The sequence below is a fragment of the Diabrotica virgifera genome, chromosome 1 (assembly GCF_917563875.1).
Source record: "Diabrotica virgifera virgifera chromosome 1, PGI_DIABVI_V3a".
In the NCBI taxonomy this organism is placed as follows: domain Eukaryota; kingdom Metazoa; phylum Arthropoda; class Insecta; order Coleoptera; family Chrysomelidae; genus Diabrotica; species Diabrotica virgifera.
The window spans coordinates 298,394,088-298,421,540 of NC_065443.1; the positions used below are offsets into that span (position 1 = coordinate 298,394,088).

The window sequence follows — 27,453 nt, forward strand, 5'->3', positions numbered from 1 at the left end:
TGGGCAAAAACACATTTCAACCATGAAATGTTATGGGTTTGTAGGCACCTAAAGAAGGCAATAAACGAGTATTGGAACATTCTGCTAAAAATTTAAAATTAATTTTAATATTTTTTTCTGTTTTAAAAATCATGCGATACTTTTTGTGATTAGTGTGTATTATACTCATACATATAATATTCCTATTTTTGTTTAGTTTAGTAGATCTAGCGTAGGAGGAAACAAATTTATCCTGCCATCCAGTCTTTGTGCTGAAGAAGACACACTAAAATTCGAGTCTAGATTTGAGTGTGGAAATTTAGCTAAGGCCATAATGATTACGCCAAATTATTACGAATTACACCTTAGATCTGATTTCTACACTAACAGACATATGCAATGGTTCTATTTCAGGATTAGTAATGTTAAAAAAGGATTTTTATATAGGTCAGTATACGACAAGTTAAGTTTTTAGGTTACAGTAGAACCCCGGTTAACCGAAATAAAGGGGGGAGAGACGTTTCGGATAACCAATTTTTCGGTTTAGCCGTCATATGCTAAAAATAGCCTAATAACACGGCGTATAGGGAAAATGAATTTACAATGTCTATATATACTGTAGTATGTTCAGTACAGTAATACAGTATTTTATTACAGCTATACAAAATATTTAAAATACAGTATTGGATTGGTAAATACATAGTAGGCTACTAGAGTATGTACTGTATAAACTGAACAACTTAATATTTACGTTCCGGTTGACCCGGGTTCCGGTTAACCCGATTTCGGTTGACCGGGGTTCTACTGTATGTTAGCATTGTATAACTAGACCTTGTCGTTAGCATTGTATAACCTAGTCTTGTGTAGATAAACAATGATGTTAGGTTATGAATTTACGTATATCTACTCCGACCATAGACATATAATATCTAGAATACGCGCTGCCAGAGGCATACGACAGGGGAAAAGTGAATGGTTGACCCTTTCCAATTTCTACGCCACTGACGGAACTGCTATTTTAGCATTATTTTTAGATTCTTCAATACTCTCTATGTAAAAAATGTACTCTTCGTTTGTAACGATAAAATCATCAGTTTTATATATCTCGAAAACTAATGACTTTATCTTACGAATGAAGAGTATATTATTTACATAGAAAGTATTGGACATATCCAAAAATTGAACTAAAATAGCAATTCCGCCAGTGGCGTATAATTTTTGAAGGGTCAACCATTCTCTTTCCCCCGTCGTACGCCTCTGGTAGTAGCCATTAACATCTGCTTAACATAATTTAGTAGGGTATACAGTACCTAGACTTGTTCTTAAGTATGACAAAAGATATGCCAAATGGTTTTAAAGTACTGGGTACAAATAGTTTTTAAAATTTTTAAATAAAACACCCTGTAACTCAGTAAAGAGCCATATTGTTTAAGTGATTTGGGTTAAATCTTAATATTTTGAACCCAAGAATCTACAGTTAAAATATTTGCAATTAATAATGAAATGTGACTTATTCATTAAACGACAATACTATTATTTTAGATTTTCTATTACGAATTGTTCCAAAGAAAATAGTTTATACAATGAAGGAATGAAGCCACTAATGTATTCAAAGAAAGATTCTCAGTTGCATTCTATTGGCTGGAGAAGATGCGGTCAGAATATTTCTTATTACTGTAACGATAATGTGTACGTATATACTTTTTTTATTTATTTTTTGTTAATAATAAATAATCATTTCGTTGTGAACCAAAATAAGAGGCGTCTTATTTTAGTTACTTCAGAGAGTGGAAAAAAGCACTCTAACTAGTTTCAATCCTTCTTAGGGTTTCTTCAGATAGCGCATATTATTTGATTCTCTCTGAACCACTAAAATTCGGGCCGCCAGCCTCGATCCACAAACGAAAGATTATGATGACATGGATGTCGTGGCGGCATCTGCTAATACGAACGGAAGTTTTATTTTCAATATTAACAATATTGAAAATAAAACTTTATTTAGAACTAACCCTAATAACACCAAGCATTCTATGTATGTTCCTAGAATGTACACACAGGGCATTGAAAACATTCCTGGAATGTCCTCAAAAGCACAAGAATGTCCCAGGGAAGTCCTGTGTCAACATTTTAAACATTCCTTGAATGTCTTGTTGGAACATTCCATGAATGTCTACGAATGTTCTTTGGACATTCACAGTTAATTTTTTAGACATTCTCTGGATATAGTTGCTGATGTGACATAATACCTCCCATTTGTTTTTTCATGAGTTTTGTAAGATAGACTAAAAACTTTTTTATATTTTTCATAAATATCATATTTTTTGACATGTTTTGTAATAAATTCAACTATCTATTTACTGCAAAACATGTCAAAATTTACTATGCATTTTCCTTTTCTTTATCTATGCAGACATTTTTAGATTATCATGCATTAAATGGAAATGTGATGACCACACGACCCTACATAGATACACGCGCGGCAAATTTGAAAATGAACGCAAATTGAATAGTAAATGGCCTCTCTTAAAATATAGGACATTGGTAGTATGTTCATAGAATGTCTTGTGGTAACATTCCACCAATAATTTAATCAGCTGTTCATCGAATGTTCCTTGAATGTCCAGGACATTCAAACATTAATAGAACTTTGATAGTGCATTTCTGGAATGTTTTGTGTTGTTAGGGAATCTTCTGGTTACACCATTCGTGGCTTCTAAAATTTGCAAGCCAACGAATTGCGGGAGCTAAGAAGGCCGAAGGAGATCTATATTAGGTTGCATCTCACTTCCCGCCTCTCCAGCACGGTAAAATTCCAACAAAGATTAGTTCCCAATACTCAGAATAGGAGTAGGACTAATAAAAATAATAAATAATCATTTCGCTGTGAACCGAAACAAGAGCCGTCTTATTTTAATTAGTTCAGAGAGCGCCAAAAGCACTCTAACTAGTTTCAACCCTTCTTAGGGTTTCTTCAGAGAGCTCCCCAGGCAACCAATTAACGTTTACAAAACGTTGAAAAGACGTCATAATTATCACCAAACCACGTCAGTTTATCACGTTTTTTCGACGTCGAAAGTCACGTGAATTTGTCCCACCACAATAGGGATGTTCACTAATTTTTAAATATAGTTAAATTCAATATATTACAAGGTATATAACAACGTAACAATCATAAAACTGTTTAAAAATGTATATTTTTTAAGATAAATGAGTTCATAATGTTGATTTTCTTGGAGGCTAGAAAAACGGTACCCTGCAGCGAGGCTACGGTCTGTGACGTCAGCAGTCGTAACGTCTTTGATCGACCACTAGTTTTGTATACTTATTTACTCAGTGTATTTGAATGTGCGCAGTTTTTTACGTATTTCATTATTAAAAATAAAGCCAAATAAGTGGTGTTTTGTTCCTGGGTGTGTAAATACATCAAAAAACAGTTCTGACAAAATTTTTATTACCGTTACAGCCAATTTAAAACAGAAAAAGAAATGGTTTGTTGCAGCTAGAACTTAAAATAACTAACCTAAAGAACTAACTTAATAAAATAAACATTATAGAAGTTTTCCAGAGACTTTCGGCCCTTGGTAATAATGTAATTGTTCTTTCTGCATTTACATTTTCAAAAATACTTATTAGTTTTCTCAGGATTCGAAAAAAATGAATGAATTTAAATAGCATTGGACCAAGATTTTGCACCTACCCCCTTAAAGAGTAAATGAAAAAGTTTCGGGACCTCAAATTTGTATTCCTTAAACTGGGATATTCCTAAAAACGGGATTCTAATAATACATACAGTAAAAGTAAACCTTGAAATAACTACATGTGGATGTAGGTATGACTTTATATTATATTAAAATCATTAATAATTTAGTGAAAAGATTGGTTGAAATGAAAATGTATAATACCCAAGTTCAAAAATATTTTTTACCTTGGAACAGTTGTCAACTCGAAATACGAAACAACCGAAATAAGATCTAGAGTTGAAAAGGACATAGCAACATTTAACAACATGCATGACAAATATTTTCACCCATTGCGACATAATATCTCTCCCACTAAAAATGCGGCTGCTAAAATGTTATTATTTCCGGTCTTACTATGTGGCGCAGAGGCCTGGACAATAATGGAAACATTAATGAAAAAGCTAGAGGCATTCGAGATGTGGGTGTACCTACGTATCCTCAAAATATCCTGGGCGACCCACACCAACGTACAGGTATTGCGTCGAATGGGAAAACAAAAAGAAATCTCTTTTACAATTAAGAAACGAAATCTTAACTATTTCGGTCATATCATGAGGCATGATAAATATCGTATACTCCAACTGATAACGCAAGGTAAAATAGAGAGCAAACGCGGACCCGGAAGAAAAGACACTCATGACTTAAAAACTTACGCCAATGATTTGGACAAAAATCGATCGAGTTATTCAGAAACGCCTCAAATGAAATTAAAATTGCCATGATGATAGCCAACGTCCACAACGGACAAGGCACATGAAGAAGAATAAAAATATTTTTAATACACCTAACCAAGGTAAAGTAATAACCAGCCAATGTATGTATACAATATGCATGCGTACAATGCAAGCATACAACTTTCTCTATTTTTTTTTGTGGAGTATTAAGCATTTATTTTTTTAGCTTAAAGAAGACATGGAAAATTATATGGAATATACACTCAGTAAAGCTGTGGTAGATTTATTTTTTTTACAAGATGCCAATAAATCATACACCATTGTTACATCTACACTACAGTCGGTAGTTTATACGAATCGGCTTTCTGAAAACCTTCTTCCATTTTATTTGTTTATTTTTGTAAAACCCAAAATATGTCCTTACAAACAGTCTATCCACTTTAAACTAAACAAATTCACTATAAAACTCCATTTTAACCCTGATAAAACAAGAAGAGAACAAAATAAAATGACCTGAAACGTGAAACAGGTAAACAGTAACACTATGAGAATGGCGCGCGCTTGGGGTATGCAATTAGTGACGTCAGGCCAATAGAGAAGCGTTCTTGAAATTTAAAATAATGCTAGATTTCTAATAAAGATTTTTTATAGAAAGACTTTTTCAATTTTGTTGAAATTTTGGACAATTATTCCTAGGGTGTTTCTTAATCGTTTTACATGTTTGAAATGACTTTTTAATTTTTTGTGAACATCCCTATTGACGTCTTTTTATCATGTTTTAACCTACGTGATATCAATAACGTAGTTTTTATGTCATTTTTTAGATTATTTTTCATTTTATGGTTTTAAAAATACACAAAAATTATTCGTATGGGCATTGTTGGTATTGCAATTTTTCATTTAACTGTTTTAAATTTAGCCCCTGGGATGAAAGTAAAACCAAATGGAAGACTATCTAAAATGTATAGAATTACAATACCCTCAATGCAACAAATATAGAATTTTCCCTTTTTATAATATACTTACTGTGTCAAAACTGAAACAACATATAAACTAATAAATAATTTATTAATTTAATTAAACTCGATAACACATAATTAGTTAATTAACAGAAAATAAACACCAAAACAAAACAAATAACATAACCTCAAACAGTTTTCAAGAAGAACTACCTATTGAATTCAACTAACTCACTTGCGAAAAACTAACAAAAATCTCCTAATTAACACGTTTCTTAAACTAAATAACTAAATGAAAAATCTTATTCTACCACACAAAGCATGTAAACAATAAATGAAAAATTTCTTATGGAAATTGTTTGGAGTCATAAGCATTACCTAAAGCTCCTCTGAATTTTGTGACTTCAAACTTAGACAATGAAAACCTGTTTTTAAACGTATTTTAACGTCATTAATCTTACGTATTTAAAATCACCTACAAAAGACGTTTCTACGACGTAATGTTCAAACACGTGTATATATTCAACCAAAAACTGACGTTTCCTCGACGTTATTGACGTCACTTGGTTGCCTGAGGCATAATTGATTCTCTCTGAACTACTAAAATTCGGGCCGCTCCTTTTGTTTTGTTCTTTTGACGAGATTCTTTTTTCAGAACACAAGATGATCCCGACCAACAGATGACATATACACTGACTTTCACCGTTAAGTTTCCCCATGATGACGATGAAGTATATCTGGCTCAGAGCTACCCATATACTTACTCAGACCTGCAGGATTATCTGCTAGAACTATCGTCACATCCGGTGAAGTCTACATTCACCACCATTCGGTTGTTGTGCAAAACATTAGCCGGAAATAACGTTCAGTATGTAACAATTACTTCTCCACCTGTCCAAGGAGATCCTCCAAAGGTAAGTCGACATATGGTCATCATTCAAATTGGAACTATCCACTGCTGGATATACTGCCGTGCTAAGCCCAAAGGCGGTAACTGATTTTTTATCGAAAATGAGATTGTTGTATTTCTACGTAGATTATAGGTATTTAGAATATTTTTACCAAGTCCTTAGAGTTGTAGAACTATTATAATGGGTATATAGAATATACTTACAATGTCTTTGGAGTTGTAGAAGCATTATAATATAATGAAACCTACCTAGAAATACAAACATGTCATTTTCGATAAAAAATCAGTTACCGCCTTTGGGCTTAGCACGGCAGTATAGGTCTCTGTCAGTCTTTTCCATGTATTTTTGTTTTGTGCTGCTTGTATCCAATTCTTGTCGATCTATTTTATGTCATCAGACCATCTTGTTGGCGGACGACCTCTACTTCGATAGGCTTTTTGTCTTGGTTTCCACTGTATTACTCGCTGTGTCTATCTGTTATCCGACATTTTAGCTATGTGCCCTGCCCAGTTCCACTTAACGGTCATAATATTTTCTATGGCATCTGTCACTGATGTTCTCCGTCTTTCCTTGCGAGATCCCTACGAGAAATTCCTAACTTCGAGCGTTCCATGGCTCTTTGGGTAACACAAATTTTATTTCTTACTTTCTTGGTTACTGTTACAGTTTCTGCACCATAATATGTAAGTACTGGAAACACGCACTGATCAAAGACTTTTCTTTTGAGACACATAGGTAGTTCTGACTTAAGGACATAGCTCAGCTTTCCGAATGCCACCCAAGTGAGTCCTATGCGGCGGCTTAGTTCGCACGTTTGATTATCTCTTCCTATGCGTATCCCATGCCCTAAGTCTTTATTCGTATCGTGCCCTAAGACTGGTAGTCTTTCCAGTGGTATCTCTTGTATCTATGCGTATCCTCATCCTCATGCTATAAAAGGTGGTTTCTTCAATATGCATGCCATTTACTGAACTCTTCTCGCTTAACACAAGATTTGTCATAGTTTGTCTTTTTGTGTGGTTGATTTTTAATCCAACTTGTAGGGAGGCTAGGTATAGTTTTTCCAGTTGCGATACTGCATCATCGATGCTGTCAGCAAAAAGAACAATATCGTCAGCGAACCTCAAATGACTAAGTATTTCTTCGCTGACATTAATTCCTTTTTCACTCAGATTTACGTTCTTAAACATAAATATGCTCTAATAATGTTATAAACAATTTTGGCGAAATTGTGTCTCCCTATCGCACTCCCCGTTTTATTTTAAATGCTTTACTAGAAAAAGTCTAAATGCGTATAGGGGAGTGCAATTAGAACGAAAGCATGCATTGTTTCGGAAAAATTCAAACAAGCTTATATTTTTCTAAAACTTTTTTTGTTAGTTTACATATATGTTAAAGTAAAAAGTTCTACTCGCAGATTTGGCCGCTAATTGTTTATTAATTGTTTAAACAATAACAATTGTTTTGTATAAATAATTTTAAAAATATCGTTAAATTCATCATTTTACTTTGATCAAATATGTTTCTATTTTGTTTTTGATTATGCTGAATCCGAATATGGCATTGCGATTTGAAAATTATTATACAGAAGCTCTTCTACAGTGTCTGCGTAGCTAGGAACCACATGGAAAACTTTTTTGTTATAAATCTTACGAAAAAAAGTTATTCTTAATAAAATGTTCTGGATAGTCAAAAATCTAAAACTCAACCATCAGATATCAAATTTTATCAATTTTATACGAGTTATGTCAAAAATATGAATTTCGTTAAAGAGTAAAGTACCTTTATATTCTAGAATATCAAAAAATTGTATTATTAAAAGTTGTTTGAAATTAGAAACTATGTCTAAATATACAATTACATCATTCTAATAAAAAAAATCCATTTTTTCTCAAATTACGAATACTCATCATCATTTTATTACAATTATGATAACTATTTTATTATCACTTTTACGAAAAAAAGTTATTCTTCATAAAATGCTCTCCCTGGTCTAAAATCTAAGATACAACCATCAGATATCATACTTTTTTAATTTTATACGAGGTATGTAAAAAATATGAATTTTTCTTAAGAGTTAAGTGCTTTTATTATTCACAATATTTTAATTAGAAGGATGTAATTGAACACTAAAACAAATTTTTTAATTTCAAACAACTTTTCTTAATAACAATTTTCGATATTGTGAAATGTAAAGGTACTTTACTCTTGAGTGAAATTCATATTTTTTGACACACCTCGTATAACATTAATTAAATTTGATATTTGATGATTGCATCTTAGATTATATACGACGCAGAGTATTTTATAAAGAATAACTTTTTTTCGTAAAACTGATAATAAAAAAGTTATCAAGAGGTTCCAAGTTACGCAGACATACTGAATAAGTGCTAAAAAAAATGTTTTGCTGAACATTTATTATTGTTGAAGCTTATTATTTAATGTATTTTAGGTAAGTTTTACAGAAAAAAGTTTTGATCACTTTGTATAAACATTTTTTAGCTGGTAATTTTCGGTCTTTGTATTACATTTTTATCTTTCTTAATTTTCTTAAAAACAAATAGTTTATTTCGTTTCTAAAGTAAAATAATTTAGTGCATTTTAAAGATTACATCCTAAGCTTTAAAAAAGCACTTATAAAACTGTAATAGATCTGTTCAAACTTGAGTAATGCCGTCTTCAATTGGTGGTAATTCTATAAAACCACGAAGATTTCAAAAATTACATTTTTTGAGACGTCATATCATTTGAATTAAATTTTTGAGATTTTTTTGAATGAAAAATCATTTAGAAAGATAATTGAAAGGTAAGTTGTGCAAAATTGAGAGTTTTATAAGAAAAATTGTATTAGTTACACATTTTTAAATCATTTTTAAACAAAATTCATGTAAGGCTCACTTTCCGCCCACACCGTACTTATGCCCATATATTTTATTTCTTTCTATTTTAACCATAAGATAGCTTAATTATTTTTCTTTCATGTTCAATTTGTAAAATTTCATTTGATCCATTAGTTAAAGAATTACATTAAAATAACTCAACCGTGCACTTCGCCGTACGCTAGTTTACATTGCGCCAATGTTTGTGCGAAGGGTGACTTTAGCGTTATAAATAAAAAATTATAGAAGGTATATATTTAATTTTAGAAATATCTTTATATAAGGTTTATTTTGTAAAATTTTCTGAATTCTTCAATTGACAAGTGAGTTTTTTTCTAAAATGTATATTTTTGGAGTTATTTAAAAAACATCTAATTTCGTAGTTCATTTGTTTAATAAAAAATGAAGCACCCACTTCTCGGTAGAACTTTTTGATATGTTGTTTATTACACATTTCTTAATGAAATTACAAAAAGTTCTATCTTGTTTGATTTTTTCCGAAGTGAAAATTTATATGCACTCCCCGTTTCTAGAAAAAGAAAGCCATTGTTTTGTCAGCCCGAGTTCATCCTGGAGAGACACCGTCTTCGTGGATAATGAAAGGAATTCTGGACTTCTTAACCAGCGACTGTGGAACGGCCAAAGAACTGAGAGATAAGTTTATATTTAAAATAGTGCCAATGTTAAACCCTGACGGTGTTATCGTGGGGAATAATAGGTGTTCACTCTCAGCCAAAGACCTCAATAGGCAATACAGAACTGTAATACGAGATGCTTATCCTTCCATTTGGTATACGAAACTGATGATTAGAAGGTAAGTTTGATATTAATATTAAGTTTAAGGAAATTAGTTTGACGAGTTGTTCACGGTATTTCAGATAATCGGAATAGTTGGTGGGAACTGCGTATTCCTGTCCAATCGTAAATGTTATTAAGCCATGATATCTGCTTCCTTCCAATTGCTCTGCTACCCTCAATTTAACTTCATCATCATGGCTTATTCACTCTTGGCAGAGTGTTTGCCGCCCTTTTGGGCTCTCTGATTCATTTATTGCGGAGAATCAGTCCGCTGTTGTCTTTTATTATTATAGCAGCGTGTGTGACTTGGCCCTGTCTACAATTTTCCTCAATTATTTCCGGTCCTTACAGCGCTCCTTCCAATTGTAGATTCTTAGCTTCTTTATGTCTCCTAAGACTTGATCTCTCCATCTTGTTTTGGGTATTCCCTTTGGTCTCTTTGTTGTTGGTCTACAGCCAGTTATTCGCTTTAGCGTAGAGTCTGGGTTAGCTCTTTATGTGTGTCCCAGCCACCTGAACCTTTGCGCCTTCACGAACTTGATTATGTCACCCTGGATGACTTATTTAATTTCTTCATTGGTTAATCTTCTAAATTCGCCTACACTTATCGTCACCGGTCCCACTGTTCGTCGAATTATCTTTCTCTCTAAGATTTCTAACCTCGTTTCATCTTTTTGAGTTAGACACAGCGTCTCTGCACCATAGGTGATCACTGGCCTGATTGCAGTCTTGTTAATTTTTAATTTGGTTGTCTTACTAATGTCCTTTTCTTTCAAAAATTTTTGGTAGTTCCAGAAGGTTTTATTACCCAGTAGGATGCGTTCATTTATTTCATCCGTTCTATCATTTCTGCCATTCACCATCACTCCCAAGTATTTGAAACGGTGTACTCTTTCAAATGTATATGCACCAAGCTTAAGTTCTTTCTCGATGTTCGTATTGTCTCTTGAGCACTTGAGGTTTTTCGTTTTGCTTTGGTTTATTACTAGCCATTCTTTGCTTCCTTATCTAGTATTAATATTATATTCTGCATGGTTTTTAAATCTCTAGTAACTAGTGCAATATCGTCTGCATACGCTATCAGTTGGGCTGAAGATTCGATAATAGTTCCCATAATTTTGGCTGCTCTTACTGCCCCCTCTATGGCAATGTTAAATAATGTTGTTGCCAGGGAGTCTCCCTGTCTGACACCTATCTCCTGTTTGTACTTCATCTGACTTGCCTTTCCTTGTTAAGATTCGTGCCTTGGATTCCTTCATCGTCATTTTCGTGAGACTTACTAGTTTTTCTTGAATGCCTAGTTGATTCATATCATTAATTAGCTTCTTCCTTATTACACTGTCAAAGGCTTGCTTGTAGTCAATAACAGTATATGTAAATCTATTCCGTGCTCGTAACAGGTCGTTACAATGTGTATTGCATATATTGTTGACTTACCTTCTCTGAATTCATGTTGGTATTCACCTATTTTTGTTCTCGTTTCTTTTTCTATTCTTTGTCTGATCAAATTAGTTAATATTTTGTACATTGTATTTAATAGCGTAATTCCCCTGTAGTTAGATCATTTCGTCTTGTCGCCTTTTTTAGGGATTGGTGTTATCAGACCGCAATTCCAGTCGTTCAGCATGCGTTCTTCTTCCCATATTCGTTCTATCAGCTTAGGATTCTGTGGGCTAGTTCCTCTCCCCCTTTCTTGAAGAACTCATTTATAATGTCGTCTGCTGCTTTCCTTGTCTTTAATCTTCTTATGGTCGCCAATACTTCGGTGTATGAGGGAGGCTCTGATTTTTATTCATTCCTATTTTCTGTTTGGACTTCATTTTCTGCATTTTCAGCATCGTCTTTCTTTTTGAACAATTTTCTATAGCGTGTTTCCCATTCCTTTTTTCCAATATTTGCCGGTATCTTTTTCTTATTCTGTGCTTTTATGCGTTTATATAGTCTTGCATTATCGTTACTATTAGCTTCGAGTTCCAGCAGTAAGTCTTCAATCCATTTCTTCTTTTTAGTTCTGCAACATTTATCTGACTCTTTCTTCTTCTCTTTATAGTGTAGGAGATCTTCTCAATTTAACTTATATAAATTAAAGGATTATGTACCGGTGTCCTCTAAGAACATGCCCAAGTTGTGAAATTTTTTAGTTTTAAGTAACTCACGAATGGCATTTGCTCTATTTAACACAGGGTGTTCTGAGCAATGCTGTCCAGAGTGTTCTGAGCATTCTTCTGTGTAACCACACTGAAACGCCTCTAGGTGATTCCTGGTGGAAAGTCGGTCCTGGCTTCTCTCACCATCCTCCTCCAAGTATCTCTGTTCCTGTTCTCCTCCAGTTATTCTTCTTCAATATCTCTTTAGTATCGGTTCTCACTTCGTCTATCCACGTCCCTAATAACACCAAACATTCCATGTATGTTCCACAGAATGTACACACAGGATATTGAAAACATTCCTGGAATGTCCTCAAAAGCACAAGAATGTCTCCTAAATGTCCCAGGAAAGTCCTCGGTCAGCATTTTAAACATTCCTTGAATGTCTTGTTTTGTTGAAACATTCCATGAATGTCTACGAATGTTCTTTGGACATTCACAGTATATTTTTTATACATTCCCTGGATATATTTAGTCGCTGATGTGACATAATACCTCCGATTTGTTTTTTCATGAGTTTTGTAAGAGAGACTAAAAGCTTTTTTTACAGTCACCTCCTATTTTCATATGATATTTTTTGACATGTTTTGTAGTAAATTCAACTATCTATTTACTTCAAAACATGTCAAAATTTACATGTGAAAACAGGAGATGACCCTAAAAATGGTTTTTCGTCTCCTACAAAATTCATGAAAAAGCAGATATGAGGTATTGTCACATCACCGACGATATACCAGAAGTATATGTGGCCATACCAAATAATACATCCTTGATAAATATAAACATTTTTAAAAATAAAATAAAAATTCCATTTTTATTAAGTTGCAATGCGAAGGCAAAACTATCTTATTCTTCACTTAGAATAGGGAGCGCAGACCAGTTACCGCAGACCAATGTGCAATAAACATTTTTATTGCAAAAAATCTTGTCATATATTTTTTTTCCATAATCATCACTACGATGATGATTCATTATATTGAATTGGTACATTACAATTACAATCTGGACATAACTGACCAATGAGCAATTTTAATTTAACCTAAATTACTACTGTTCCTTAATATGAAGAGCCTACCCCATAGCGTCTCTTATCTAATCTAACATACACAGGCACACAAGCACTATGCACTGCTTTTCACTATCACCTATCACTCAAACTAGTTCAAAAGGCTCTTAGTATCGAGGAGCTGGATTTCCTCAATATTCTTGTAGGTACTTTTGAAGTTGTTGCTCGTGACTTCCAACTTTACTCCAACTTTAAAAACAAATCCAGCTGTAAAATATTTATGTGCCTGAAGGCTTTTGTATGCATTCATCTGCTGCTTAGAGTAATAACTGTGAGACTCCACCAGATAGGTATAAATATCTATAAGAGTAATTTGGTGGAATGCACTTTACTGTAAAATCCAATTGTTACTGAATTGTATATGGATATAAATCCCCAATTATTTTCAGCTTCAATAAATATCTAAAACAATAAAAGAAATACATAATGTTATTGCTTGCAAAATTCATCAATATTGATAAATATCAGGGGAAAATGAACAGTAAATAAACATTGTTTCCCCTACCTTTCTCCAACATCTGGAGTTTCCAATAATAATTTCCTTAGCATAGATACACGCGCGGCAAATTTGAAAATGAACATAGATTGAATGGTAAATGGCCTCTTTTAAAATATGGGACATTGGTAGTATGTTCACAGAATGTCTTGTGGGAACATTCCACCAATAATTTAATCAGATGTTCACCAAATGTTCCTTGAATGTCCAGGATATTTAAACATTAATAGAACTTTGATAATACATTCCTGGAATGTTTTGTGTTGTTGGGGGGTCTTTCTTGGTCTTCCTACTGGCCGACGTCCCATTAAGCGTTCTACTAGGTGTTCTGCCATTATCCATTCTTATAACGTGACCTGCCCAGCGCACTCGTTTTATTTTTGCTCATCAGACTAATTAACCTGTATTCGAGCATCTTTTTGCCCGCTGTTTCTTCGGATTTGCTTTTGCTATAAAAACAGACTTAAGTCATTCCTCAGGTACATATATTTTACAGGTCATTATAACTAGAGCACTTTAGAGAACTTCTGTCATTTTTAACAGTTCAACTGGAATGTTGTCTGGTCCAGTTGCTTTCTTGGTCTTGCCTGACATTATTGCATAAAAAATGTCAGACTTTAAAATTAGTTACAGTCGGAAAAATGAAAGAATACCCATGAACGAACATATAAAACACGCTGTATTTTCCTGTCACCGTCTCACAAAGAAAATTGCCCAGCGCAAGTACATGTAATAATAATTATTACATGTACTTGCGCTAGCCAATTTTTTGTGTAACACGGTGACAGGAAAATACAGCGTGTTTTATATGTTCGTTCATGGGTATTCTTTCATTTTTCCTACTGTAGGTACTTAGTATTTATTAATAATTAGATATCTTTAATTCTCCGTTCTTATCTTAAGTTTTATTTTCAGACTGTTGGAAGAGTGTGGCGTAGCAATGTATTGTGATCTCCACGCCCATTCCAGGAAACATAATATTTTTATATTTGGTTGTGAAAATCGACGAGGGAGCGATAGAAGATTGCAGGAACAAGTATTTCCGCTTATGCTACATAAAAACGCCGCTGATAAGGTAAGAATTTTTAAAAATTAGATATGTTTTTCTATCACAACTATCATAGGTCCAGAAATCGTTAACACGATTTATATTAATCTATCTCCTCTTCTTTGTGTGCCATGCTTGTTTTTAAGCGTTGTTACATGAAACAATTCCTCAACTGTTCGACTTGTCCAATGTTACGCAGCCAGGACAGTTTCTTTCGTCCGACTCTTTATGGAGATAGGTCATATATTCATCACTTGCTGTTTTGTATAGTTCTGTTGTACATTCTAGTTTAGTTGTTGTTGAGAATTGATAGATAAATAGATGAGGTGGCTTTTGACCTATTCCCCTGAGACCTTTACAGATCTATACGCTTCATTAGTCTGACGTCACGAGATGGGTGGAGTCAATGCCTGTATCTAAACAAACTTTTACATTTAGGATAAAATAGTTATTTTCCTAACAAGTGCAGAAAGTCATTCTTTTCCGCACGCGACTGCAGTTTGCCGAACGACGCGAAGCGGAAGTTCGGCAAGCAGTCGAGTGTGGAAAAGAGACTTTCTGCAAGAGTTAGGAACAATATTTTTTCTAAGCGCCTTTAAAAAATTACCAAATCTTAATCAATTAATTTAATTAATGTGAAAATTCATACACAAATTAATTCTTTGACAAGGTTGTCAAAACCAAACTTTCAATATAATTAGTTAGCAGGACGACGATCTTGGTTTCCATGACGATGATTCAAAACGACTGTTATTGTCTACCGATTTGACTTTCGAATATTATGTCAAAATAATTTTATTTCATCGAATTGTCGCGTTAATTTCATTAAAACAGGAACACAATAAGATATATTTGAAATAAATTAGTAAATAATATCTAAATATTAGTTTATTGCATGTATTATAATTACTTTAAGGCCATATTAACATATCTAAATTAACACGCGTGCGGAAAAGTAAAAACCGCGTGCGGAAAAGTAACACGCGTGCGGAAAAGTGAAACTTTCTAAGCTAAAATGCGTGCGCGAAAGTAGACATTTTTGCACGCTCGTAGAAAAAATACATTTGGGAAACATTTAGGATAAAATACACTTTATTTATTAATTATTCCAAAAAACAATTTCATTTTAATGTTATAAGTTATATAAACAAGGATTGTTTTGTGGAATTTAATGATTTGTTTGCAAATTTTCTTCTTCAGTAAAATGTATCTTTAAATATACATCATTTTACATACCTTGAAGCGGAAAACTGGAGTTATTTTCAACAGAAACGCACAAAATCGATGTATTAAAAATCTTCTTAAGGAAATCAGAATAGAACGCTTGGTTTGTTTAGATACAGGACCATAACCTATCTCAACGCGTGACGTCACCACTAATGAAGCGTACTGTAGTCTAAAGGTCTAATAACTTCGAGACTGAACCTTCCATGTATCTCTTTGTAGGTAACATTTCTTCGCCTAATGCAAGAACCGCACATTTGCCAATCTGTCACAAAGACATACATTGGGCTCTGCTTTTTCTTATTCTAGGTGATAGAATCTGTATAGGTTATCAACTGCCTATTTACATTGCTTACAGCTCTCTATTAACAGGCCTGCTATGGCTTTGATTGTTCTCCTGTCTTTGCTTAATAGGTCTGCCGTAAGTTTCGGTGAATGTTCTGCTGTAATGAACTGTTTCGTCTGTCATTATCGTGGTGAATTCCTCCACCAATCCGGATATTTTTGAGCTATCCACTTTGTTGTAGCCGTATTTGTTACTGCTTTCGCAACACCGCAAAAGGGTTCTGGTCACGTACCAAAAAAAAGTTGATTACTAGCAAGCTGAAAATTTGTTATTAGCTTAACGGTGTCTCGTCGGACAAACTTTGATGTGTGGGAAAACTGGAACAGGGGAAGTTTTAATTGTGGAACGGGTTAAAGATTTGGAACATCAGACTACGAAAACGTACCATGTATTTTGTCGGACAGAACTTCCAATTAATTTGTTATCCTTTCATTCAACTCTCATGCAAAAATCAGACTGGTATTTATCACCAACTGGACATTTTAATAAGTCCGACACGTAGAACATGTCAAATCACAGGGATTATTACTGGTGATAAATAGCAGTCTGGTTTTCGCATGAGAGCTTAATAAAAGGATAACAAATCAATTGGAAGTTCTGTCCGACAAAATGCATGGGACGTTTTCGTAGTCTGACGTTCCAAATTTTTAACCTGTTCCACAATTAAAACTTCTCCCGTTCCAGCGTTCCCGTACATCAAAGTTTGTCCGACTAGATACCATTAAGCTATTAACAAATTTTCAGCTTGCTATTAATCAACTTCTTTTTGGTACGCGGCATCCAGGCCTATATGTAAATTGTTCCTCTTCATATTCATAGTTGTATTTATAGATGATTTTAACATTTTAATTGTTTAAACCTAATTAGATATTAAGTTTAATAGTCCAGAGAAATAAGATTTTTCTCGTGACAGATCCCCCTCCAGGCCGAAACCAAATTTTTTGGGTAGTATGGACATCTATATTATTAACCTATATGTTTCCTGCAGCCGATTTTGATGATATACATAGTTATAAACAAATGAAGATCAAAAAACGCTAAATTTTCGCTTTTTTCGTCTATTACCAAAAAGTTAAGCACTTTAAACAAATTTGAGTGTAAGAAACTCATAAATCGTATAAAAAAATTCAATATGGCGTTCGCTGAATATGTCCCTCCTTATTGGTTGCTTAGAAAATTGCAAAATAAATCATAAATTTTGAGTTTTTAAAAATATTCATAACTTATGTAAAAATTAACTTAGAACCTTCTTATTACCCGGAATGCTGATACTTCTTGTACTTAAATTATATTTTAAATTTCAAAGCTTGGTCAAATAGTTTAAAAGTTATTTAATTTGTTTATCCCAAATTCATTTTTTTTGCAACATTACAAGTCAGAAAATTATGAGGCTACAATCATACTTCGGACAGTTTATGAAAGAAGAACATTTATACTATTACCATTATTAAAAATAAATGACAAAAAATAATTTTAAACAGTGTAAAATTATTTTGAAAAAACATGTCGATTTTTTGCTTACTTATAAACAATTAGAATAACTTTTTAACCGTTACCTGTAGAAAAATTATTTTTTCATATTTAGAAAGACAAAGACTGAATTTTTATACACATTTAGAAAGAAAAACAACTGTCCTAGGACAATTAGGGACAAAGTTAGCCCCCCCCCCCCATTTATTTAATTCACATGTTTTTGCAAAATAATTTTGCAATATTTATAATTATTTTTTGTATTTTTTTTAAATTAAATTAATACTGTAAATTTCCTTCTTCCATAAACTATCCAAAGTATTACTGTAGCTTCATCATTTTCTGACTTACAGTGTTGCAAAAAAAATAAATTTGGGATAAACAAATTAAATAACTTTTAAACTATTTGACCAATTTCTTCGAAATTTAGGGTATGAATTAAGCACCATAAGTCTCAGCATTCCGTGTAATAAGAAGGTTCTAAGTTAATTTTTACATAAGTTATAAATATTTATAAAAACTCAAAATTTATGATTTATTTTGCAATTTTCTAAGCAACCAATAAGGATAGACATATTAAGCAAACGCCATATTGAAGTTTTTTATATCGTTTATGAGTTTCTTACTCTCAAATTTGTTTAAAATGACTATTTTCTTAGTAATAGACGAAAAAAGCGAAAATTTACTGTTTTTTGATCTTCATTTGTTTATAACTATGTATATCATCAAAATCGGCTGCAGGAAATATATAGGTTATTATTATAGATGTCCTTATTACTCAAAAAATTTGGTTTCGGCCTGGAGGGGGTTGTGTCACCAACAGGCTATTTTTTTTCCTTATTTCTCTGAACTATAAAAATGTCATACTAGGGGAGTGCAATTAGAACGAGAAGATACAATGTTTCGGAAAAAATCAAACAAGATTATATTTTTCTAAAACTTTTTTTGTTAGTTTATAAATATGTTAAAGTAAAAAGTTCTACTCACAAATTTCGCCGCTAATTGTTTATTAATTGTTTAAAAAATAACAATTGTTTTGTATAAATAATGTTAAGAATATGGGTGAATTCAACATTTTATTTTGATAAAAAATGTTTTTATTTTAGTTTTGATTATGCTGAACCCGAATCTGACATTACAATTTGCAAATTCAAAATGGCGGATTCAAAATGGCGGATTTTTTCCTAAAATTCCTTAAAAAGCAGTTGTAAAATCCGAATTTTTTTTATAAAACGTGTTTGTTTACATATATGTGGATATTTTTGAGAGGTTGCTGAACCTGAATCAAATTTTGATAATTTAAATTATAAAATGGCAGATCCAAAATGGCGAATAACTTAAAAAATAGTTGTAAAATCATAATTTCTTTACAAAATGTATTTATTTCTACATATATTTATTTTTGAGAGCTTTGATAAACCTAACTTAAATGTTAACATTATAAACTATAAAATGGCGGATCCAAAATGCGGATTTTCTAAAAAGAACATAAAAAAGAACATTTTTCTAAAACATTTATTGTCTTTATTTTTAACAGGTTGTTGAATCTGAATTAAAGATTAAAAATTTAAATTTCAAAATGGTGGATTCAAAATGGCGGATATTTAAATGAAAAAAAAGTAGAATCCAATCAAACAAATATGGAATTTCATTCTTAAAAAAAAGATAAACAAATAATTTTCACAAAAATATTAAAAATTAAAATGTATTAGAAAGAAAGAACCAATTATTCAAAATCTATCTCTTCAATATTCAAAAAATTGTTGCAATGGAATCATAAATAAAAAGTTATTCTTAGTAAAATACTCTGCATATTCTAAAACTTTAAATGCAATCATAAAATATCAATTGTTATCAATTTTGTACAAGATATGTCAATAAATAAAAATTTCAGTTAGGAGTAAAATACCTATATTTTTCATAATACTGAAAATTGTTATTATGGAAAGTTGTTCAGAATTAAAAACGATGTGTCAATATGCAATTACACTTTTATGCAATTTTTTTACATAATACCTCGTATAATATTGATAAAATGTAATATTTTATATTTGCATATTAAGTGTTAGAACATGCACAGCTATTTATGATGAATAACTTTCTTCATAAAATTAATAATAAATCAGTTATCATAAATAATAAGTGAAAATTTAATGATGTTTGGTATAATTAATTTGAAACAATATTAAAAAAAACAAATTTTCGATTAAAAGGATATAATTACATATTGGAACATAGTTTTTAATTCCAAACAACTTTTCTTTATAAAAATTTTCGATATTGTGAAATATAAAGGTACTTTACTCTTGAGTGAAATTCATATTTTTTGACATACCTCGTACAAAATTAACAAAATTTGATATTTGATGGTTGCATCTTATGTTATATACGATGCAGAGTATTTTATAAAGAATAACTTTTTTTCCTAAAACTGATATTAAGAAAGTTATCAATAGGTTCCAAGTTACGCTGACATACTGTATAAGAGCTAAAAAAATTTTTTTTGTTGAACATTTATTATTTTTGAAGCTTATTATTAAATTAATTTTAGGTAAGTTTTACAGAAAAAAAGTTTTGATCACTCTGTATATACATTTTTTCAGCTGGTAATTTTCGGTTTTTGTATTACAGTTTTGTTATCTTTCTTAGTTTTCTCAAAAAGAAACTATTTATTTCATTTTGAATCTAAAATAATTCAGTGTTTTTTAAAGATTACATCCTAGGCTTTAAAAAAATATTAAAAAAATTGTATTAGATTTATTCAAACTTGAGTAATACCGTCTTAAAGTGGTGGGAATTCTGTAGAACTACGAAGTTTTCAAAAATTACATTTTTTGAGACAGCGTATTATTTGAATTAAATTTTTGAGATTTTTTTTTAATAAAACATCGTTTAGTAAGATGATTGAGAGGTAAGTTGTGCAAATTTGAGAGCTTTGTAAGTAAAATTGTATTAGTTACACATTTTTAAATCATTTTTAAACAAAATTCATGTAAGTCTCACTTTCCGCCCACACCGTACTTATGTCCATACATTTTATTTCTTTTTATTACAACCATAAGATAGCTTATTTTATCTTCTTTCATGTCCAATTTGTAAAATTTCTTTTGATCCATTAGTTAAAGAATTACATTAAAAAAACTCAACCGTGAACTTCTTCCAACGCTAGTTTACATTGCGCCAATGTGTGTGAGAAGGGTGACTTTAGTGTTATAAATAAAAAATTACAGAAGCTAGAGATTTAATTTTAGAAAAATCTTTATATAAGGTTTTTTTTGTAAAATTTTCTGAATTTTTCAATGGTCAAGTCAGTTTTTTTCTAAAAATTATTTTTTCGGAGTTATTTAAAAAAACATCTAACTTCGCTGTTCATTTGTTTAATAAAAAATGAAGCACCCACTTCTCGAGTAGAACTTTTTGATATGTTGTTTATTAAACATTTTTTAATGAAATTACAAAAAGTTTTATCTTGTTTGATTTTTTCCGAAGTGAAAATCTTAATGCACTCCCCAGTTCACACATGTACCTTCTCTTCATAGCTAAAAAGTTGTCAATACACCCTTATTAATACTCTTTCTCTTTTAGTTTAGTTTCGAAAGCTGTAAATTCAAGATCAAGAAGAACAAAGAAGGCACCGGAAGGGTAGTGATGTGGATGATGGGCATAGCAAACAGCTACACCCTGGAAACCTCACTAGCTGGATCGACATTAGGCTGTAGAGCGGACACTCACTTCAGCATCCAAGATTTAGAGCAAATGGGCAAAACTTTCTGTCAAACACTGTTGGACTTCTACGATGAAGATCCCAAAAAGGTAGAATCACGTATTTCAGATTCATGTAAATTGTCTCTTACGTGTTTGGGGATGTATCTGGCTGCTTTTTTCGGAGTTCAGTTCGTAGTGTACAAGATCATAGAATCAATGTTTTTTTTAATATATGATAATATTGATTATATTATTTAATAAATTATTCCGATCTGAAGTAGTGTTTTATTTTAGGAAAAATTGAGGGTGAAAATAGTGGAAAGGTTGGTGAAAGAGGGATCTAATGCTGAGGAGCCCACCAATATTAAACTCAGTGATTACTCAAGGTAAGTAGCACTGTGAATAATAGTTTTTAATATTTTCATACAAAATAATGTATAATATAAGCCCTTTAATACTCCGAGAAAACCGATAAGAATTAAGCACTGAACTTTCGATTTTTTTTATAAGTAAGATAGATTTAAATGCGGTTTTGAGAATTGAATTCGTAATAATCTTAATAAAGCTTGTGATACTAAGCTTGTGATATTAGTTAGGTCAAGCTATAAGGTTGGATCTGATCATGCATGATGAAGCTGAAAAATGCCTCTTCATGAAGAACCATAGAAAAATGCATTCTAAAAGTGAATTCTTAACTATTCAAAGTTAAACAATATATAACTCCATGAATTTGATAAAATTAGGCACATTTTGTTACTTAGGAGGTTTTTGAGGCCGCTGAACACGAATATACGTTAATACGAGTAACTAATTTTGGCTAACTGACATGTCCTTTCTTAAATGCTTTATATCCTAACTCTGCATCACAGTTATTGCAAATTGTTAACAAAAACAGTTAAAAGAAAATATGTAAATTTTTTCTTTTTCAACCCAAATGTCTTTCCTCCGCTATTTAGGGCTTGTCATATTTTATAGTTTTAACCTTTTTTCGTTGTTGTAGGGAACCTAATTCCTACGGACACAGTTTCTTACGTCGTAGGTAGGTAGTCATATAGAAATTCGAAATTTAAAATTTGAGAGCTGTTTTCCTACTAACCAATTATTTGTTTTTCCCTCCTTTATAATGGTAGGCGAGCCCAAGCGGGGATTTTTGCAGTAACTCGAGCGCTTCAGATTATCATATGGGGAGAACCCTGGTACCCTGTAGATGTACCTCTACTATATATTATCTCTAAACACAGGGAAGTTCGTTAAGGGGTGGCCGAAAAAAAAGTCTATCATTAGAAAAACCCGAAATCGTCAGATTAAGATAAGGTAAGTTAAGTACATGCAAAACAGTGTATATTTCAAAAATCTGACGATTTGGGCGGGGCGTAAGGAAATTGGTGAGTCACAAAGTTTTACAAGAAAAAAGCGAATATTTCGCGAAAAGAACCTAAAAACTAAAAAATACGTGCTCAATATTTGTCAAAAATCTATCGAATGATACCAAACACGACTGCACACGGAGAGGGGTGGGGGGTAAATTTAAAATTTTAAATACGAATCCCGCGATATTTCGCGAAATGAACATCAGATCGAAAAACTGAAAAATACACTTATTCAATATGTTTGAAAAATCTATCGAATGGCACCAAACACGACCCCCCCACGGATGTGGGGTGGGGTGTTACTTTAAAATTTTAGATAGGAGCTCCCTTTTTATTGTAGATTCGGATCCCTTACGTAAAAATGAGTAACTTGTATTTGAAACATTTTTTCGAATTATGGATAGATGGCGCTATAATCGGAAAAAGTGATTGTTGGAAATTGAAAATTAAATTAAAAATGGAAAGTCCCCACTAAAATGGAAAACTTTACTTAACTTTTTTTGGTTTTAGAATCTAACTCTTCACAACCCAATAGGTCCACAAAGCGCTCGAGTGACTGCACATTTAGCATACTTTCCTCCCCTACCTACTATAATTTGTATATTACTTTATCAACAACAAAGCGTCTTTCACTAGTATTTATCTTTAACTCCCTATCCTAATTATTGCATTAACATAAAAAGGTAGGGATCCCTCTAATTGAAAGTAAAAATTACTTAAGAAGTAAAAAATCTTCCTGTGTATATGTATATAAATTTTATTAAAAAAATGTTCTAAAATAGATCCAAGTTGGACTCAACGTACATCACAAACGTTTTCGGTCTTATCAGACATTAATCAGGTTAACTCCAGATCTTAGTAGTTGAAACTAGGCACAGAATTTGGTCGCATGGCCTTTTAATTAAAAAATTTGAGAATATTGGGCTTAATTAAAGGCGACACTATGTCGATGTTTAAAGATTACAAACTATTACAATGGTGCCTTTATCTTTGCTCTAAACTTCATGGTGAATGTGCTTGTTTTGTGAGACAGCAGGAACCATAGAATTATATATCTATGGCAGGAACACACTCTGTTAACCTTTAACTACCTGCGCATAAAGTTATAACATAACTACACGCGTGGCGTACTTTATACGCCACAAGAAAATATACTTAAAAACAGCGGATTTGTTTATTTTTTTTTGAAAAAATACACTTAATTGTTTGTTATAAACCTTATTCGGCATCAGCGAATACTTGGTGTTCCTTCTCAGTAATCCAATTGGAATTTATAACTGGAATCTGATTCAATGATAAATAAAATTACTAATATTTTTTTTTCAAATGTGATTTTTTTAAATGAGAGAAAGTATGGTTTTATGAAGACAAATATATTTTGTGCCATAATTACTAAAAAACAATTGAAAGATGTACTTATATTACTACTTATATTACTATAATCGTGGCGTGCATTGTCCAGAACCGGAAACAACAAATAATAAACTGTAAATTACGACCTTTCCAAAACGCCGATTGTAACGAAACTAAAACCAATTGTAAAGCACATTCCACTGATAGATTAGATAGATAAAGAATGTCAAAAATTAATTTTTTAAATACATTTGCAATAGAATTCTTATATCTGGCGTACAAAGTACGCCAGCGCGTGTAGTTAGGTTAAACCCTGTACTCTTGTGTAAGAATTCTTAGATGTGACGTCTTTAGTGTCCTCCTCTACGGAGTAGAAAGCTGGAGCATTACAGAAGACGTCATAAAACGTTTCGAGGCATTTGAAATGTTGTGCTACCGACGTATGTTCATGTTGAGGGTCTTATGTGTACCCCACACAACCAACATAATTTTTCTCCAGAGGCTAAGAAAAGACAAAGAAATTATTAACATCGTAAAGAACAGAAAATCTGCTTGCATCTGCCACATTATGCGCAATAGTAAATACCACTTCTACAGTTGATTATACAACGCCAGATTGAGAGCAAGAGAGGACGTAGACGTATATCCTGGCTAGCCAATCTTAGGAAGTGAACTGGTCTATCGTCAACGGATGTATTTCGAACTACTGTGAATAGAATAAGATAGGTGAATGTGGTCGTTAACATTTCTAGAAGATAGTCACCTTTAGAAGAAGAACAGAAATGCAATACGTTGGAATCAAACTACTTACTTCTGGAAGAGTTGAACCATACATGAATATGGTGAATACAGTTGCATAATGAATAAACTACAACAAAAGAATAACTAAGTAATATATGTCTTTCGGTGATTTTGCATCAGCATTGGTAGCCTTTGACTTAAGAGTGTTTGTCAGATGTCTTCGGATTGTTTGCACTTAGATTTTAATTGCACTAGGATCTATCCTTCAGCTAATTTGCTATATTAACCTTAAGACCGACAGAAGTAAAAGAAATTAGGTCTATGTTCAACTTTGATCAGGTTGGATGATGAGGATGTGTATCAAAAGATAATTCCCCTATGGCCTATTCCGTACTTTACGACTTCGGTCGTCACGACAAACGGTCGTAACGACAGTTAGTCGTACATTCCATTAGTCCAATACAGCAATGTCCGGATCTACGAAGCCTTTCACACAGGACGACCACAACTAACTGTCGTGCCGTTGCTCCTCGCCTGTCGTCCAATGTCACTGCAATGGACGACGGTCGTGTCGTGCCGTGCTATCAGTGAACCACGGGCATAAATCAGTGCTTCCATACTTAACGACAGTTAGTCATGTAGTACCAGTGAGTCCAGTGGCACGTACATAATGGCAGACAATATAGATGGGGAATTTTTAATTACACTGGTACAAAGTAGACCAGTGTTGTGGGACAAAACTTTGGATGTGTATAAAGACAGAAATGCGACAAGAAATGCATGGCGTGAAGTTTTAGTGGAGGTTAACCCTGATTTTGAAAACTTAGAGGACCTACTTACTGGAATAATACTACTAGAGGACTTACTAAGTTTGGTAAGTTGTACTTACTTTATTTTATATTTAAAGTAGACTCGTAGATTACAAACTTGAATTTTTTAGCCCATAATTTCCAACGTTATGTAAACGCAACATTTTTAATTGTATTATTTTTAATGTATCACTACTTGAATAACATTTGTATTGCTACATTTTATTTAAAACAGAACATAAAGTACAAATCTAATAAAATATTTTGAAATAATTATGGCATGTAATGTAATACGCATGAAGATAAAGACAAGAAGAAGAAGAAGTATTTTGATAACGATTTCCGAAGTGGAAATCGAAACGTCAAATAACCTTAATCATAAAATAAAATTGTGGCTTATTCCCAACTAAAATAGTAAATTGAATAAGAGACCACAAGAAAATAGCTTCAATTCAATTCAATTACAAAAGATTATAAGTAGGATTTTTAGTAAAAATGCTCATTTTAAAGATGTGTTGCTTATATTTGTTTATTTTACTTCTTATGATAAACTATAGTGAAATTTCATGTTACTTCCTGTCTTAAGCAAAATTCTATGAAGTATACAGAGCTATGATAAAACTCTAATAATTCAATAAATCATAAGAATTTTAATCCCTCAGGCTTGGGAGATAAGCGGGAAAACCCATCGTTATACCTGCCATGTAATAAACTAATATTTTTCTGCAGAAAGCCCTTTATTATATTGTTGTAAAATAGTACCTGCACATTTATGTAATTTTAAATACGCACCAATCACATCTGCAGATGTTCGAAGAACTTTTTCTACGTATAAATAATATATTATGTATAAATAATAAATTTTTGCCCGGTTCATTCTACGCCATGTGCTCTCTACGACAATAAGATGAATACTGTCGTTAAGTGTGAAAGTCCGATGAGCACGACAAACGGTCGTACGACCGTTTGTCGTGACGATCAAAGTCGTAAAGTATGAAAAAGGCCTATATGTTTGGTTTTTTCAATTTTATTCGTCTATTTAGGTTTCATCTCTGTCTTTAATCATATTATGATCTATTAGCATTATTCTATCCAATTTCGGAAAGAAGCGCCTCCCTAGTCAATGGATCTATCAAGTGCTTGCTGATTCAGCATGTTTCTTAAAATCATCACTCCATTTTATCTGGAGTTCGCCGCGCACTCTCTCGTATTCTCGGGAATCGCTAAATATGATCTGCGTATCTCACGTTTTATCCTTTTGTGGAGTAGATTTACAAATATTAAGTTTTGGTCCTCATTCACTAACATGTTTCGTAACTTTTTTAATCCATTCATTTCTTTTTGATCTTGGACATTTTCGATTTAATTACAAATTTATATTCCGTTCTATTATTTATCTTTTGTTCCAGTGATGATGGGGACACGTCCAATAGCAGCGATGAAGTCGGACGGGACTACGACGAAGATATTCAACTGCCACTAGTTCCTCCGTGTTCCCCCATAGTGCTAGTGAAAAAAACCAGATCGAAGTTCTCCATCTCGGCACCAAAAGCGAGGCCTCAAAACGCAACCCTGAAGAGCCCCACTCTGCCCAGAAAACCCCTACCAGTAAATTAACAATAGTAATATAATATAGAGGGTGATTCATTATGAATGTCCAATCTCCGAGTTGTAGATTCTAGACCTCAAAATATTCAGATTTAACCCAAATCACTTATTAAAATGTGACTTCTTACCG

At 32.5% G+C, this 27,453-nt stretch overlaps 1 protein-coding gene across 9 annotated transcripts in view; it reads left to right on the top strand.

The window, feature by feature from the left end:
• Positions 1–27,453, top strand: part of LOC126879168 (cytosolic carboxypeptidase 2-like) — a 167,059-nt gene that overhangs the window by 118,923 nt on the left and 20,683 nt on the right. For 8 of the 9 annotated variants that reach the window (XM_050642193.1, XM_050642194.1, XM_050642187.1 and 5 more), the window contains 9 exons: positions 197–426; positions 1,522–1,668; positions 6,008–6,266; positions 9,676–9,956; positions 14,565–14,724; positions 21,323–21,550; positions 21,737–21,828; positions 22,443–22,481; positions 27,125–27,323. In XM_050642193.1, the coding sequence (XP_050498150.1) occupies positions 197–426; positions 1,522–1,668; positions 6,008–6,266; positions 9,676–9,956; positions 14,565–14,724; positions 21,323–21,550; positions 21,737–21,828; positions 22,443–22,481; positions 27,125–27,323 (1,635 nt within the window). The remainder of the gene's footprint in view (positions 1–196; positions 427–1,521; positions 1,669–6,007; positions 6,267–9,675; positions 9,957–14,564; positions 14,725–21,322; positions 21,551–21,736; positions 21,829–22,442; positions 22,482–27,124; positions 27,324–27,453) is intronic. The other variant, XM_050642189.1, reaches the window with a different exon arrangement.